General features: G+C 46.0%; 1 protein-coding gene across 13 annotated transcripts in view; it reads right to left on the bottom strand.

The window, feature by feature from the left end:
* The window catches only part of LOC115123604 (pleckstrin homology domain-containing family A member 7-like), a 159660-nt gene that overhangs the window by 129873 nt on the left and 14213 nt on the right, over positions 1-15574 (bottom strand). For 3 of the 13 annotated variants that reach the window (XM_065012006.1, XM_065012007.1, XM_065012010.1), the window contains exon 1: positions 11969-12252. The exons of 3 other annotated variants lie outside the window; for them this stretch is intronic. In XM_065012006.1, the coding sequence (XP_064868078.1) occupies positions 11969-12183 (215 nt within the window). In that variant the 5' untranslated portion in view covers positions 12184-12252. Of the gene's footprint in view, positions 1-3618; positions 4012-11968; positions 12313-15574 lie in introns of those variants that run through there. 7 more of the 13 variants (XM_065012001.1, XM_065012002.1, XM_065012003.1 and 4 more) reach the window with 5 other exon arrangements.

Genomic DNA, 15574 nt, shown 5'->3' with positions numbered 1-15574 from the left:
CAGCTCTCGCTCCTATACCCTCCCTTTTCTTGATCTCCATCTTATTGTTATTATTACAATTATTATGATAATCATTATAATAATAAATAATGTCATTATCATTAGTGGTCTTTGTATAGTAGCCTTGTATAACCACCATTGAGGTGTAGGCCTAAGAGCGCGTCCTGTCTACTCTTAATACCGTAACTTACTTTGGCCTATATTTCAATATATAGCCTACTGTATCAATCAATTCATTCATTCATACCATCACACAGCATACGAGACATTCATGCTTTGAAATGCAATCAAGCATTTTAGATTTAATTAAATAACAAAGGGAGCTTTGAATCATTAGCCTAAATAATGAATAAACCGCAATTCACAAATGCATGCAACTGTTTTTAGTCTGCAGTAATAAAGGCCTTATCTGTATTTTCTTCTCATTAGAACAGACTCTGGTAGACTTATTTATTTAGTGTTGTTTGCACGGTTCCAAATGGTCAGACAAAATGTGTACATTGTAATCTAACAACAACTGTTTGGCACACATACTCATGCAACCCTTGCTCATTTACCTTCCCTTTTCTTGATCTCCAGTGGTTTCTACAACTAAGTCAAATGTCTTCCACAGATCTGACTTCCTCTTTCCCTCCTGAGCAACCAGAAAACATTCGCCCATTTTGAGTTTATTTCTCACGTCCTCCATATCCATTTTGCTGTTGACATTACTGTGTTGGGAGTTAGTTAAAACCAATTTATTGATGTGATTATGATAGGCTATAGTCCAGGCCCTATTGGTCACTTACATGTTTCACGTAAAGAGAGCAAGGGTTGAGAGAATAAGAAATGTTTTTTGCTGAACAAATTAGGGATTTCAGTAACAGAACTTTCCAGAAAGAAAGCAAAATGCTGAAATTATGTTGCAGCTTCAGCATGGACAGTGCAATAAACACTTCCTGTGCTGTGGTGCCTTTTCTCTGCAGTAGGGAGGAGAGAGAGACAACGTGCGCCAGTCACACAGGCACTCACTGTCATTCTTTTTTTTAACACAGCGTGACCATTGGGCTCTTTCTTGAGTCATTTATATATCTTAATTATTTAATCAAACAGTGTGCTTAAAGCATCAGACTAGCTCAGTGCATACAGTATGTAGCTGGTTTTATTCAAACACATAGGGTGTGTCTGTCTATATATGGAAAATAAGCTCAAACATTTCGGCCAATCGTTTGGTCGAAAGAACGGGGACAGCCCTACACTACCATAAGCCGCCTCCAACGTCTTTAGAGAATTTGGCAGTACGTCCAACCGGCCTCACAACCGCAGACCACACCAGCCCAGGATCTCCACATCCGGCTTCTTCGCCTGCGGGATTGTTTGATTCCAGCCACCCAGACAGCTGATGAAACTGTGGGTTTGCACAACTGAAGAATTTCTGCACAAACTGTCAGAAACCGTCTCAGGAAAGTGCTCGTCGTTCTCACCGGGGTCTTGACCTGACTGCAGTGCAGCGTTGTAACCGACTTCAGTGGGAGAATGCTCACTCTCGATAGCCACTGGCACGCTGTAGAAGTTTCCCGGCTTCAACTGTACCGTGCAGTTGGCAGACAGTATGTATGGTGTTGTGGGGGCGAGCGGTTTGATGATGTCAACGTTGTCAACAGAGTGCCCCATGGTGGCAACGGGGTTATGGTATGGGCAGGCATAAATATGGACAACGAACACAATTCAATTTTATCGATGATAATTTGAATGCACAGAGATACCATGAAGAGATCCTAAGGCCCATTGTCCAGCCATTCATCCGCGGCCATCACCTCATGTTTCAGCATGATTATGCACGGCCCCATGTTGCAAGGACCTGTACACAATTACTGAAAGCTGAAAATGTCCCAGTTCTTCCATGGCCTGCATACTCACCATACATGTCACCCATTGAGCATGTTTGGGATACTCTGGATCGACGTGTACGACAGCGTATTCCAGTTTCCGCCAATATCCAGCAACTTCGCACAGCATTGAAGAGGAGTGGGACAACATTCCACAGGCCACAATCAACAGCCTGATCAACTTGATGCAAAGGAGATGTATCACGCTGCATGAGGCAAATAGTGGTCACACCAGATACAGATACCTTGTTTTTTAAGGTATCTGTGACCAACAGATGTATGTCTGCATTCCCAGTCATGTGAAATCCATAGATTGACAGACTTCCTGATATGAACTGTAACTTATTAAATCTTTGAAATTGTTGAATGTTGCATTTATATTGTGTTCAGTGTAGGAAACCTATGTGAGTAACAACAGGTTCTACTTTCATTGAATATATTGTCCTGGCCTGCTTCAATGTTATTTCTCAAATGTTTCCTGGCCAACCGGGTGCAAGAACAAGAACATCCTTGGGACAAGAACATCCCTGCCGGCCAAACCCTCCCCTAACCCAGACGACGCTGGGCTGGCCCAACCCTCCCCTAACCCAGACGACGCTGGGCCGGCTAAACCCTCCCCTAACCCAGACGACGCTGGGCCGGCCAAACCCTCCCCTAACCCAGACGACGCTGGGCCGATTGTGCACCGCCCCATGGGTCTCCCGGTCGTGGCCGGCTACGACAGAGCCTGGACTCGAACCCAGAATCTCTAGTGGCACAGCTAGCACTGCAATGCAGTGCCTTAGACCACTGCTCCATTCCGGAGGCCGACACTGAGACTCTGATAGAATGATAACAAGCAGGATGTCATAGACCCCTATGAAAGGGAAAGGTAATGACAGAGTACAATCATGCCATGAGCTAAACACTATCAATAATTAATTGATAGAAATGTGAATGTAAACCTCAACGATTCAATCTGTGTTTAAGTATGTTCACACCAGGGAGGTAGAGAAAACAGTATTACTTCCCTCAATCAATGAAGTATGGAGAAAACCATTTCAACAAATAGTGAAATATATAGCCCATCACTGAATTGAGCAACTGAGATATGGGACAGATGTATAAATTGTCTAGCTGGGTCCTGAGAGCGGTGTGAAGAGTGACCCCACACAAACAACACATTCCAAACAGGGGTGTCTCACGGTCTGCCTGACCACAATAACAAGGAGTAGGCTAGTCAGTGTCTCTGGACAACATGACTGAGCTTTCCAACAACCATCTGTGTGTCCTCAACCTGCCTCAACACGCACAACTATACTGTCCACACAGAAACAAGTGAACATGAAACAGTTCAACAACACAGTAGTCAATATTAATGACAACATGCACTAAAGCACCATAATGGTTATTTGGCTTCCCTTTCCGTTTTCCCTGGGGCAAGAGACGACATTGCAGAGCTAAAAGGCCTGGTTAAATGCAGCTTTCCTCTGTACACCAGCCTGAGACATCGTAGGACATTGTAGGTAGGCAATAGCCAGATGTCTGTTCAAAAGCACCGCACTAACACATGATAAACAAGACAAAACTTCCCTGCCAGGGATCATACACAGACGCTTTACGGTAGGCAAAGCAGTGAGTCTGCAGCAGCTGTTAGCAACCTCTAGCACATCAAACTGAGCGTAGCCAGGTAGCCATAAAGAAAGCTACGGTACATCTGTGCTAGTTCTGCTATAGGAGTCCTCCAGGAGGGGACATCAGCCATACAGACCTGCTAGGAGTCCCATGGTAGAAGGGCTTCCTGGTCCTGGGTTGAGGGGTGTGTGAGGAAGAGGAGGAGCAGCCCGGCTCCCTCCACATGTTAGCTGCAGGACAGGACAGGACAGCTCTCTGCTCTGTGTTGTACTCCACTCAGCTGTGATGCTGCCCACTGTTGACGTTGTCTCAGGAACGCATTTAAACACTGCTTCCCGCTTCTTCTCCTGGGCTGTCCCACTCAGACGGAGACACGGGGGGTGGGGCTACTGTAGCACGCCCACATCTGATGTGATGAGACCCTCCCCAAAACAGCCCCCAGCTCTGGGGTGGGATGGGAGGACAGAGGGGCCCAGTCAACCCCAGAGCAGCAACACAGCAGGACTAAGGAGGACCAGAGGGAGACCAGAGTGTGGAGCCTCGGCCATGGAGCAGTAAGAGTAGCAGCCTGGGATTGCCAGAGCTCCCCTCCCTCTCTTCTGCTATGTGCATTCCACAGTGGAGCAGTGATGTCAGAGCCCTTTCCTTTCCTGTGTTGGGCTGGATGCCCCCGCTCTCTGCTCCATTCCCCCTGCACTCATGCAGAAACCACTGTCACACTGGCAGCATGTGCAGGGGAAGGGAGAAGAGAAGGAATAGAAGAGAGAGAGGAGGAGAGAGAGAGGAATAGAGAGTAGTAACATGAACGAGGGAGTAGGGAAAGATGTGGAAATGGGGAAAGTGAGTGAGGGAGAGAGAGAGCGAGAGGGAAAGGGAAAGAGAGAGCGTCCGTGCCCTGAGAAATAGCAGCGGAGCGTTGGCTTTGTTCCAGCAGCCTAAGAGACTGATTACTAGCCCTGCTGAAAACGCCTCCTATCAGCTAATGAAGAGAGAGGAGGGGTGGGGTGGGGGGTGGAGGAGGGGGGTTAAGGATGACTCCGGCACCAGGAAAAAGATCCCCCAGAGGAGAACTCATTTCCCCCGCACCATCCTTATCCCTCATTCATCCCTTCTACCTCAGCCCCCTTCTCATCCCTGACCCCTGGTCTGTTCCCCATCTACTATAGCACTGCCCTCATCCCCCCCAGCCTCATCCACTGCTGCCCTGCTCATCCACCCACACAGGCAGACTCTGTACCCCAGTCTCGTAGCATCTACCTCCCATGAGTCACTGGCACTCACATTCCAAACAAGGGCCTCTTTAGCCTTGTAGATTTTACACCAGTCTGGCAGATTCTCCAGTCTAACCGCACCAATTATGTCATTTGGGAATAATGCATAATACTACATTTAGACGAGGGACGCAAAAACGGTCATACCAGTCGTGAGAGCGGGACAAGAAAGCAAGAAAGACGGTGACAGCAAAGGCAAGCCAGCACGAAGGTATGAGTTGTTATGTTGATGTCAGTAAACAAACAGTGCAAATTAACATCCGCTAGAAAGCAATGCAGACGGCAAAAGTTTAAATATTTGAACTCTGGCAGCAAGTCCCGTCTACCATAGAGGCTGGCGGCATTCACCGCCAGCCTTAACGGCACTTACCATCGTGCTCTCATTGATAAAACAATGATATCCGGATTGCCATCTACCTCGTACCATCTAAATGCAGCATTAGCCTGACCATGCTCTGCTTCCCAGGAAGCACAAATCCACAGAGACTAAAATGGAAGGTATCCACGGTAGGGCTGGGATTTGCCAGGGACCTCACGATACGATGCGATATGTATTGCGATTCAATACTGCGATTGATGTTCCAAACATATTGCTCACTATACACTCAGTGGCCAGTTTATTAGGTACACCACCCGGTTCATGAAAATGGTTCCCTCCTACAGATAGTGATTCACGTGGCTTGCTATATAAAGCAGGCAGACAGGCATCAAGGCATTCACAGTTACTGTTCGATTGAACTTTAGAATTGACAAAGTGACTGACCTAAACTTAGGAACGCACAACTCGTTGGTCCTTGTCACAGATGGGCTATTAATTCAGCAGACGACCACACCGGGTTCCACTCCTATCAGATAAAAACAAGAAGAAGCAGCGCGAGTGGGCACGCGATCACCAACACTGGACAATTGAGGCATGGAAAAACATTGCCTGGTCTGACGAATCCCGGTTCCTGTTGCGTCATGCTGATGGCAGAGTCAGGATTAGGTGTAAACAGCATGAGTCCATGACCCCATCCTGCCTGGTGTCAACAGTAGAGGCTGGTGGTGTAATGGTGTGGGGAATGTTTTCCTGGCACATGTTAAGTCCCTTCATACCAATGTTTATATGCCCCGAAGAATTAAGGCTGTTGTGGAGGAAAAGGGGGGTCCGACCCGGTACTAAATGGCTGTACCTAATATACTGGCCACTGGTTGTGTCTGCTGCAGAGAGACATTTGTTTTGATCAGACAGGGAAATAAAAGTGCTGAAAACATGTTGTCTCACTATTTAAAAAGAAGACGGAGAACAAGTTATAGGGTGAAAAATACCAGAGTTTTTATTTTTTTACATCGATACTTGGAGTCAAATAATATCGTCCAAAAATAATATTGTGATATGTAACTGTATGGATTTCCTTGCCCATCACTAGTCCATTGACGTGCTTCATGCTCTCTCAATGTCAGATCTGAACAACTAGGAGTTAGTGAAGCTATCAAAGCCACCCAGGAGACAAATGATGTACACTGCCTGTCTCTCTTCAGCCACATATTACTTATGCACTTTTATCTGAGCTGAAGTTGGAGGGCATTCATCATCAGACCTCCTCATCCTCTCATAATTTTGTAGGAACGCGAGGGTGAAATACTCTGAAATGCAGGGGTTTTGAAGGGCATTTCATAATGAATGCCTCAATCAAGAGAGAATAGAACATCTACTTCAGCCCCCTGCCCACCGTTCTCCTCTGCTTCTAATTAGCATAATTACCCTGCTTCCTTAAATGGCTTCTTAAACCTCCTACACACATATTACCACACATTCCTTATCCAGGGGGTGCTGATAGCTCACACTTCCTGGTAGACACAGACACACTTCTTCAACCACTTCTGTTGAAGACTTTCCACCCTGATACTCTCTGATATCAGGCGAGCCTCCTGGAAGGTGAGCTTTAAATCAATTCAACAGTGTGGGGTTGTCACGCCAGAGCAAGGTGCAAAACAAAGTGAAGGGTGAAACCCTGAATCTGGGCACTGGGAAAATGAAACCTTGCATGAAGTAAGCCACAAATCTATGAACGCTATCTATTATTTATTTCCATATGAAATACTCTACTCAGCATCTTGAGAGCGATGTTGGGATAATATCAAACAGGAACAAGAACCATGTATGGGTATTGATAGTGATACCACTGTCTGGGGACAAAACCACAGCATTAAAAACAGGAAAACACCATCAACAATACCATGGCCACATCCACAAATATGACACCCAATATATGGCAACTATTGGCCGGCTTTGATAGGCCGCATAGTACATAGGTCATTAATTAACTCGGAGTAGAACCACGACATCACAGTTTATTGAACATCGCTGCTGTTAGTGAGTATAAGTTAGGTATATGCACAGGCTGAGCTAATCCTACATGAATACAGAGCTTTTCATACAGTATAAGGTTGCAAAGGTTCCTCTTTCACATAGCTATAAATAATAACTTACCTTTGCCTTGCACACCAGCCACAAGCTATGAATTCCTCCTGTTGGTCTGTGTTCGGTTGGCTAGTCTTTCCCTCCACAATCCTCAGTATGTCACAGCATTGCATTAGTTCAGAATGTGAAGAGCAGTATTGTAACCAACTGACTAGGTATCCCCCTTTCCTTCACTAACTCTGGAGGAAACTCTGTTTTCCTCTGTCCTTTGCTATCCTTTCAGCACTCCTTCTTTCCCAGGGTGTGACCAGCGAGCCTGCAGTGTCTGCAGTGAGCAGCCTGCAGCCCCACAGACAGAGACAGGGTTGGCCTGCTTGTCTCAGGAATGTGCCTGGATGAATCTGGACTCCCAGCACCTCACACTCCAACTAGGCCAAAAATATCCTGGACTGTCCTCAGAGTCCACCGATGGAGAAAACAATCATCACAGAGCAGGATGTAACACACACAGAGCTCTGTTCCTTCCCAGTGAGTTCCCCTGTACCTGCGTTGAGTGTGGAGGCAGAGGGCTTGGTGAGAGGGTGACTGTGGAGAAAGCAGAGTGCAGCATCAGACAGGGGTATTTGTGCTGTTTCAGCCACTCGCTGATCTGCCCCCACTGTCACCCTGGGCAACCCCGTCAGCACCTATGCCGCGCCTCCTCTCTGGGACACAACTATAGAGAGACGATAAAGAGATTCCCACCACTCAGTGGAGAGAAAAAGGATGAGGAAAGAGGAAGGGTACCATCTAGCCCACCAGGTAAAGCAGTCTGTTTGTCTCGGCTCTAAAGAGCATTCGTCTCTCAGGTTACAGCAGCCATGCAGTCGTCTTCAGAGACAGACAGTGTCTCGTCAATTCAGCTGTAAGTGATGACCTTGCTCTCCAGATGCAACCGGAACCTTCCAGTCTGGGGCCCGTCTCTTCTTCAAGACAGGGTCAAGACAGACAGACAGACAGACAGACAGTCAGACAAACAGACAGACAGACAAGACTAGATGAGACTAGTAGGTTTGGTTAAGCTCTTCAGGCACACTGGTTAAATAGGACAGACCCCTTAGGGTTAAACCAGATGTAAATCTGGGTAAGAGACAGATCACTGTTGACTGCTGTTAAATTCTGTCAATAAGCCTTTCCACAGTAACAAGGCCCCAGCATCTCCAACCAATGCCCATATCAAACCCAATTACACATTGAGGTTGAAATGAAAGCCCCTCTATTGGGTGACTGGTGCCATGTGTCCTGTTAGCCAGAGTTATGACACCATTACAGAGAGAAAGGAGCAGAGACAGGACATAGTAGGGATGAGGCTAGATATAACCTCTTAATTGAAAAGCTATTTAATTAGGCCATGACGTTGTCCTACGGCGTGTTCAGTGAGGGAACGAAAACTACCCCAAAATTAGCCATTTACTTTTGAGTATGGAATGGTGACTAGAGATCACCTTGATAAAATGTGAGAAAAGAGCAGCGAACAGGAATACGTTATGAAACGTAAATCTATGTAAATGACAGTTCATCTGTGAAGGCTGGTTGCCAGGGACGACTGACCTCAGTTGTGATGTGGTGTGATAGGTGAGGTGAAAGTCAAGAGTGGTTGAAGAAGATTCAACAGCAATACCTAGTGGTTGATCTGAGAATAACCATAGTTCAACCTATCTGACCATGTTCCACATTACACATGCACGAACGCACGCACGAACGCAAACACACACACACATCACAGGCACACACACACACACACAAACACACTCCAGTGGCCAGAGGATGATTCATTCAGACAGAGATGACTTTTCTCTCCCTCTACAGATATTTCACCAGTCTTTAATGTCCTGAGGCACTGCCATGCCCAAAGCCCTGGGCTATTTGTCCTCTGATCACTCATGCCTCAGTGAATTAAGGAGCCACAGAGTTATAACTGGGGGCCACGGTCGGGCAGCTAAAGACAACTAACCACTGCCCAGCCATAATTAGACACATAAATAGTAGAAATCAATAGAGCCATTACTGTGTGACGTGCCACAACAGCCTGGGACGGGACGGCCCCAATGTGTTACTATAGTCAGCCATGTGTGTCTACCATCTCTACTCAGTGTCATTCATCTCCCTCTGCACTTCTCACAACAGCCTGGGACGGGACGGCCCCCAATGTGTTACTATAGTCAGCCATGTGTGTCTACCATCTCTACTCAGTGTCATTCATCTCCCTCTGCACTTCTCACAACAGCCTGGGACGGGACGGCCCCAATGTGTTACTATAGTCAGCCATGTGTGTCTACCGTGTCTACCATCTCTACTCAGTGTCATTCATCTCCCTCTGCACTTCTCACAACAGCCTGGGACGGGACGGCCCCAATGTGTTACTATAGTCAGCCATGTGTGTCTACCGTGTCTACCATCTCTACTCAGTGTCATTCATCTCCCTCTGCACTTCTCACAACAGCCACAGGGTTACTGTATGGACAATATACAGTAGACCTAATGCAGCTAGCACAAAGCACAGCCAACCCACTTTACAGTGGATAGGGGGAGAATCCACTCGATCATGAACAAACAATTAGTTTTGCATCTTTGCACAATGGACCAAATGAAAGTCCTCACACTCCCATGTGGTCGATGTGTTCAATAAACGCTGCAGTGAATGAAATTGCCCCAGATCTGCTTTCAGTGGCATACAGCAGATAGAGCTTTCCATTTTAGAGGTTTTCACACTCAATAATCTGTTAATGTGAATAGCAATATTCAATCACAAAATCCACAGTCACTAACTGGTACAGACCATGATCCTATAAACTCTATGATTTCACGTTTACTGGAGGCGAACCGTACCCTGTGAGATCCAAAAACCAGCTAGGACTGAACCTCTCAAGCCCTGTCAGAGGCAAAGCACCAGCTAGGACTGAACCTCTCAAGCCCTGTCAGAGGCAAAGCACCAGCTAGGACTGAACCTCTCAAGCCCTGTCAGAGGCAAAGCACCAGCTAGGACTGAACCTCTCAAGCCCTGTCAGAGGCAAAGCACCAGGCATTATGGGCCTGGAGGATCATTTGAGGGATATTTTCAGGTTGGATGACGTCCCCAGTGTGATGACACACATACAGAAGGTCTATAGCATCAGACACAGTGATTTACACTACAAACTGAGAAACACACTCCTACACTTGACAGAGAATTTGAGGAATCCCAAACTTGCCCAGTAATAAATGCAATATAGAATAATTATTTCCATAGTGTGACAAATGTCTAGGATTTAACAGCTAAGACAAATTCATGGAAAATGCTGCCCATGTCTTTCACGGTTATCAAATCAAGCCATTAAAAGGACAAGAACAGACACAAAAGGAAAAGAATAGACACCACAGAACAGAGACAATACAACACACAAACGTCGGAACATTTAGCAAATTAAACTTAAATCCATGAAGCATGCAGAAGGGATGTTCAGTGTTCAGTGTTCAGTGTTCCACGGAGCTCGGTTGGGAGAGTGAAAATCTCAGCGCCAGAATTTCCATTTACAAAACAGAGGAGCTTGGACGCCCATCGGGAGATTCCAGTCAATCCCACACTTCCAAACCAAACACTGGGAATTCTGCATGGGGGCTCACTGACTTTCTCTTGTTAATAAGCACTTGCTCATTCCTCCCTCTGTGCCAATCAAAACTTTTCCTGTCTGAGAAATGAGGGAAACATGCAGCATATTTCTGCAGTGTCTCCACTCCCAGTGTCTTTCTGACAGAATGCGGCAGGCAGGCAGGCAGGCAGGCAGGCAGGCAGGCAGGCAGGCAGGCAGGCAGGCAGGCAGGCAGGCAGGCAGGCAGGCGAGGAGCTGCTGTCATGTGAACTTAATCAGTAGGAACAGACCCAGTGTTTTCCCTCCAGAGGGGCATTGGAAACAACTCTGAGGTGCACAGGATCCTCCCTCTGCCTCATGAAGAGAGAAACAAATGATAAGAGACAAACCACAAGCAATCCACAACTCACAAACTATTATCCACCTCAACTGTTTTTCCCTCAGCCAACTTCCTTCCCAAGAGATACTGCACATGCAAATACAATAAGTATACCAAACATGAGGAACACCTTCCTAATATTGAATTCCATTTTTGCACTCAGAACAGCCTCAATTCAACGGGGCATGGACTCTACAAGGTGTCAAAGGTGTTCCATAGGAATGCTGGCCCATGTTGACTCCAATCCTTCCCACAGTTGTGTCAAGTTGGCTGGATGTCCTTTGGGTAGTGGACCATTCTTGATACACACAGGAAACTGTTGAATGTGGAAAAACCCAGCAGTGTTGCAGTTCTTGACACAAACCGGTGCACCTGGCACCTACTACCATACCCTGTTCAAAGGCACGTAAATATTTGTATCTTGCCCATTCAACCTCTGAATGGCACACATACACAATCCATGTCTCAATTGTCTCCCCTTCATTTCTAAAAAATGTTTTATTTCACCTTTATTTAACCAGGTAGGCTAGTTGAGAACAAGTTCTCATTTACAACTGCGACCTGGCCAAGATAAAGCATCTATATAAAGCATCATCTACACTGATTGAAGTGGATTTAACAAGTCACATCAATAAGGGATCTAGGCTTTCACCTGGATTCACCTGGTCAGTCTATATCATGGAAATAGACGGTGTTCTTAATGTTTTGTAGACTCAGTGTGTGTCAGTGCTTAAACTTTCAGCCTACAATAAAAGTGTAGACATTTTCAAGGTGTTATCATCTATCATAATATCTTTTGCCAACCGAATCTTCTGAGGCATTACCTTGCACCTTTTTCTTCTATTGTTTCCTCCCGGTCTTCTTCTTTAGTCTCCTCCGTGTCTTTTTCTTCTTCTATGGTCTCCTCCCTGTCTTTTTCTTCTTCTATGGTCTCCTCCCTGTGTTGTCCGGCAGCCTCCAGTTCCAGCAGTACCTGTTCATGTTCAGCCAGGCATTTAGCCTCCTGACCAAGAGGTATGCAGCTGCAGCAGGTTCCCATCCTGGACCCACTAGCCTCTCCTCTGCTGCCCTGCTGCTGGCCACCCTGCTCTGTCTCTGACCGTCTGGCCCATCCTCTATAATGTAGCTCACCACAGGAAGAAGATTGTCTCATCTCTGCCCTGACAACTGTTAATGTATTCATTGCAGTCTCCAGAGTTAAACATATCAAATGTCAGTTTGGTGAGTGATGGAATGCCTGTTTCCCAGCTCTGCAGTACATAGCCACCCACTGTATCAGCCTCTGAATCCACTCTTTGTCTTACTCCTTTTCATTCAGTGCAGTGTTATACCCCCAACCCTGTCTATTTTCTTAAACTGCCATCACCCTAATCTGTCACCACGAACATGACGTTGACATGACAGCTGTGTTCCTAACGCCTTGGCCTTGAGTGGCTGTTCAAACCATTACACAGGTTAGGACAAGATGAATGTGGAAACTGGAGACCTGGATGGGCATTTAGACATGACACCAGTGTATTTGTGACTAATGACAAAACAGCCTTACAGTATAAGTAAACAAAACATCTATGGCTCCTTGAAAAGCACTTCAAAAAGTTCCACATCTATTATTTACTAGTATTAACTTTAACCTGTTAATAATCTGCCCTTGAGCAAGACACTTAACCCTAATTACTCCACTTGTACATGCAGTAAAACAGGACAAATAAACTCAGCAAAAAAAGAAACGTCCTCTCATTGTCAACCGCGTTTATTTTCAGAAAACTTAACTGTACATATTTCTATGAACATAACAAGATTCAACAACTGTGACATAAACTGAACAAGTTCCACAGACATGTGACTAACAGAAATGGAGTAATGTGTCCCTGAACAAAGGGGGGGTCAAAAGTAACAGTCAGTATCTGGTGTGGCCACCAGCTGCATTAAGTACTGCAGTGCATCTCCTCCTCATGGACTGCACCAGATTTGCCAGTTCTTGCTGTGGGATGTTACCCCACTCTTCCACCAAGGCACCTGCAAGTTCCCAAACATTTCTGGGGGAATGGCCCTAGCCCTCACCCTCCGATCCAACAGGTCCCAGGCGTGCTCAATGGGATTCAAAGCTGGGACCGAGAGACTGAAAAACAGCTTCTATCTCAAGGCCATCAGACTTTTAAACAGCCACCACTAACATTGAGTGGCTGCTGCCAACACACTGACTCAACTCCAGCCACTTTAATAATGGGAATTGATGGGAAATGATGTAAAATATATCACTAGCCACTTTAAACAATGCTACCTAATATAAATGTTTACATACCCTACATTATTAATCTCATATGTATACGTATATACTGTACTCTATATCATCTACTGCATCTTTATGTAATACATGTAACACTAGCCACTTTAACTATGCCACTTTGTTTACATACTCATCTCATATGTATATACTGTACTCAATACCATCTACTGTATCTTGCCTATGCCGCTCTGTACCATCACTCATTCATATATCTTTATGTACATATTCTTTATCCCCTTACACTTGTGTCTATAAGGTGGTAGTTTTGGAATTGTTAGCTAGATTACTTGTTGGTTATTACTGCATTATCGGAACTAGAAGCACAAGTATTTCGCTACACTCGCATTAACATCTGCTAACCATGTGTATGTGACAAATAACATTTGATTTGATTGAGATTCGGGCTCTTCGCTGGCCATGGCAGAACACTGATATTCCTGTCTTGCAGGAAATCATGCACAGAATGAGCAGTATGGCTGGTGGCATTGTCATGCTGAAGGGTCATGTCAGGATGAGCCTGCAGGAAGGGTACCACATGAGGGAGGAGGAGGTTTTCCCTGTAAAGCAACAGCGTTGAGATTGCCTGCAATGACAACAAGCTCAGTCCGATGATGCTGTAACACACCGTCCCAGACCATGGCGGACCCTCCACCTCCAAATCGATCCCGCTCCAGAGTACAGGCCTTGGTCCAACACTCATTCCTTTGATGATAAACGCGAATCCGACCATCACCCATGGTGAGACATAACCGCGACTCGTCAGTGAAGAGCACCTTTTGCCAGTCCTGTCTGCTCCAGCGACGGTGGGTTTGTGCCCATAGGCGACATTGTTGCCGGTGATGTCTGGTGAGGACCTGCCTTACACCAGGCCTACAAGCCCTCAGTCCAGCCTCTCAGCCTATTGCGGACAGTCTGAGCACTGATGGAGAGATTGTGCGTTCCTGGTGTAACTCGGGCAGTTGTTGTTGCCATCCTGTACCTGTCCCGCAGGTGTGATGTTCGGATGTACCGATCCTGTGCAGGTGTTGTTACATGTGGTCTGCCACTGTGAGGACGATCAACTGTCCGCTGTCTGTCTCCCTATAGCGCTGTCTTAGGCGTCTTACAGTACGGACATTGCAATTTTTTGTCCTGGCCACATCTGCAGTCCTCATGCCTCCTTGCAGCATGCCTTACGGCATGTTCACGTGTTTTTCAGAGTCAGTAGAAAGGCCTCTTTAGTGTCCTAAGTTTTCATAACTGTGACCTTAATTGCCTACCGTCTGTAAGCTGTTAGTGTCTTAACGATCGTTCCACAGGTGCATGTTCATTAATTGTTTATGGTTCATTGAACGAGCATGGGAAACAGTGTTTAAACCCTTTACAATGAAGATATACAAAGTTATTTGGATTTTTACGAATTATCTTTGAAAGACAGGGTCCTGAAAAAGGGACGTTTCTTTCTTTTTTTTTGCTGAGATATAAGCACCCCCTATTTGACATTGTCATTTATTTTAGAATGGATCCTGGCATCTTCAATAACTCCAGACAGACTACGTGCTCAGGGGCAGTGTTAAGCTAACACATTGTTTCCTCTCCCACTTCCACATGATAAATGACTCATTCTGCAGCAGGTAGAGTATTCTCAAAGAGGAGAGCCCCTGTACCTCTACTGCAGCTCCACTGGAAACCGCTTCTGTCAAAACAGGAAATCATTCAAAAGTCTTGTCACGGCAAAGGGCCCTGCCACAGCCTCTGCCTACTGCCTCCAAAACTTCAGAATAATCCCTACACCCTCGTTCTCCAAACATCAGGGAGGGAGAGAGCCAGGGAGAGAGGGCCAGAACACAGGAGGGCATGACTATCCTGCCTCTCCTCTCGGCACATCACACACACATCACACACAACACTAGAGCTGTCAGTTCAGCCCAGACACGGACTGTCAAAGTGCTTCTGAGTTTAACAGCATTACATGAAAGTTGAACAGCTACGCAAGAGACGTATTTGTTTTGATTATGATTTAGCTGAGTGATGAAATACTGTATCACCTAACAAATCCAAGTATGTATTTGGGGATGGAAAAGTGACTGCCTGGTAATGCTGCTGATGCCATGGTGGTGAGTGGCATGCAGGTGAATGGAGGTTGACACACAATGCAGAAGAG

The sequence above is a fragment of the Oncorhynchus nerka genome, linkage group LG27, assembly GCF_034236695.1.
Source record: "Oncorhynchus nerka isolate Pitt River linkage group LG27, Oner_Uvic_2.0, whole genome shotgun sequence".
Lineage (NCBI taxonomy): Eukaryota > Metazoa > Chordata > Actinopteri > Salmoniformes > Salmonidae > Oncorhynchus > Oncorhynchus nerka.
Note: the sequence above shows the minus strand (reverse complement) of the source record. Positions and strands in the feature narration are given on the sequence as shown.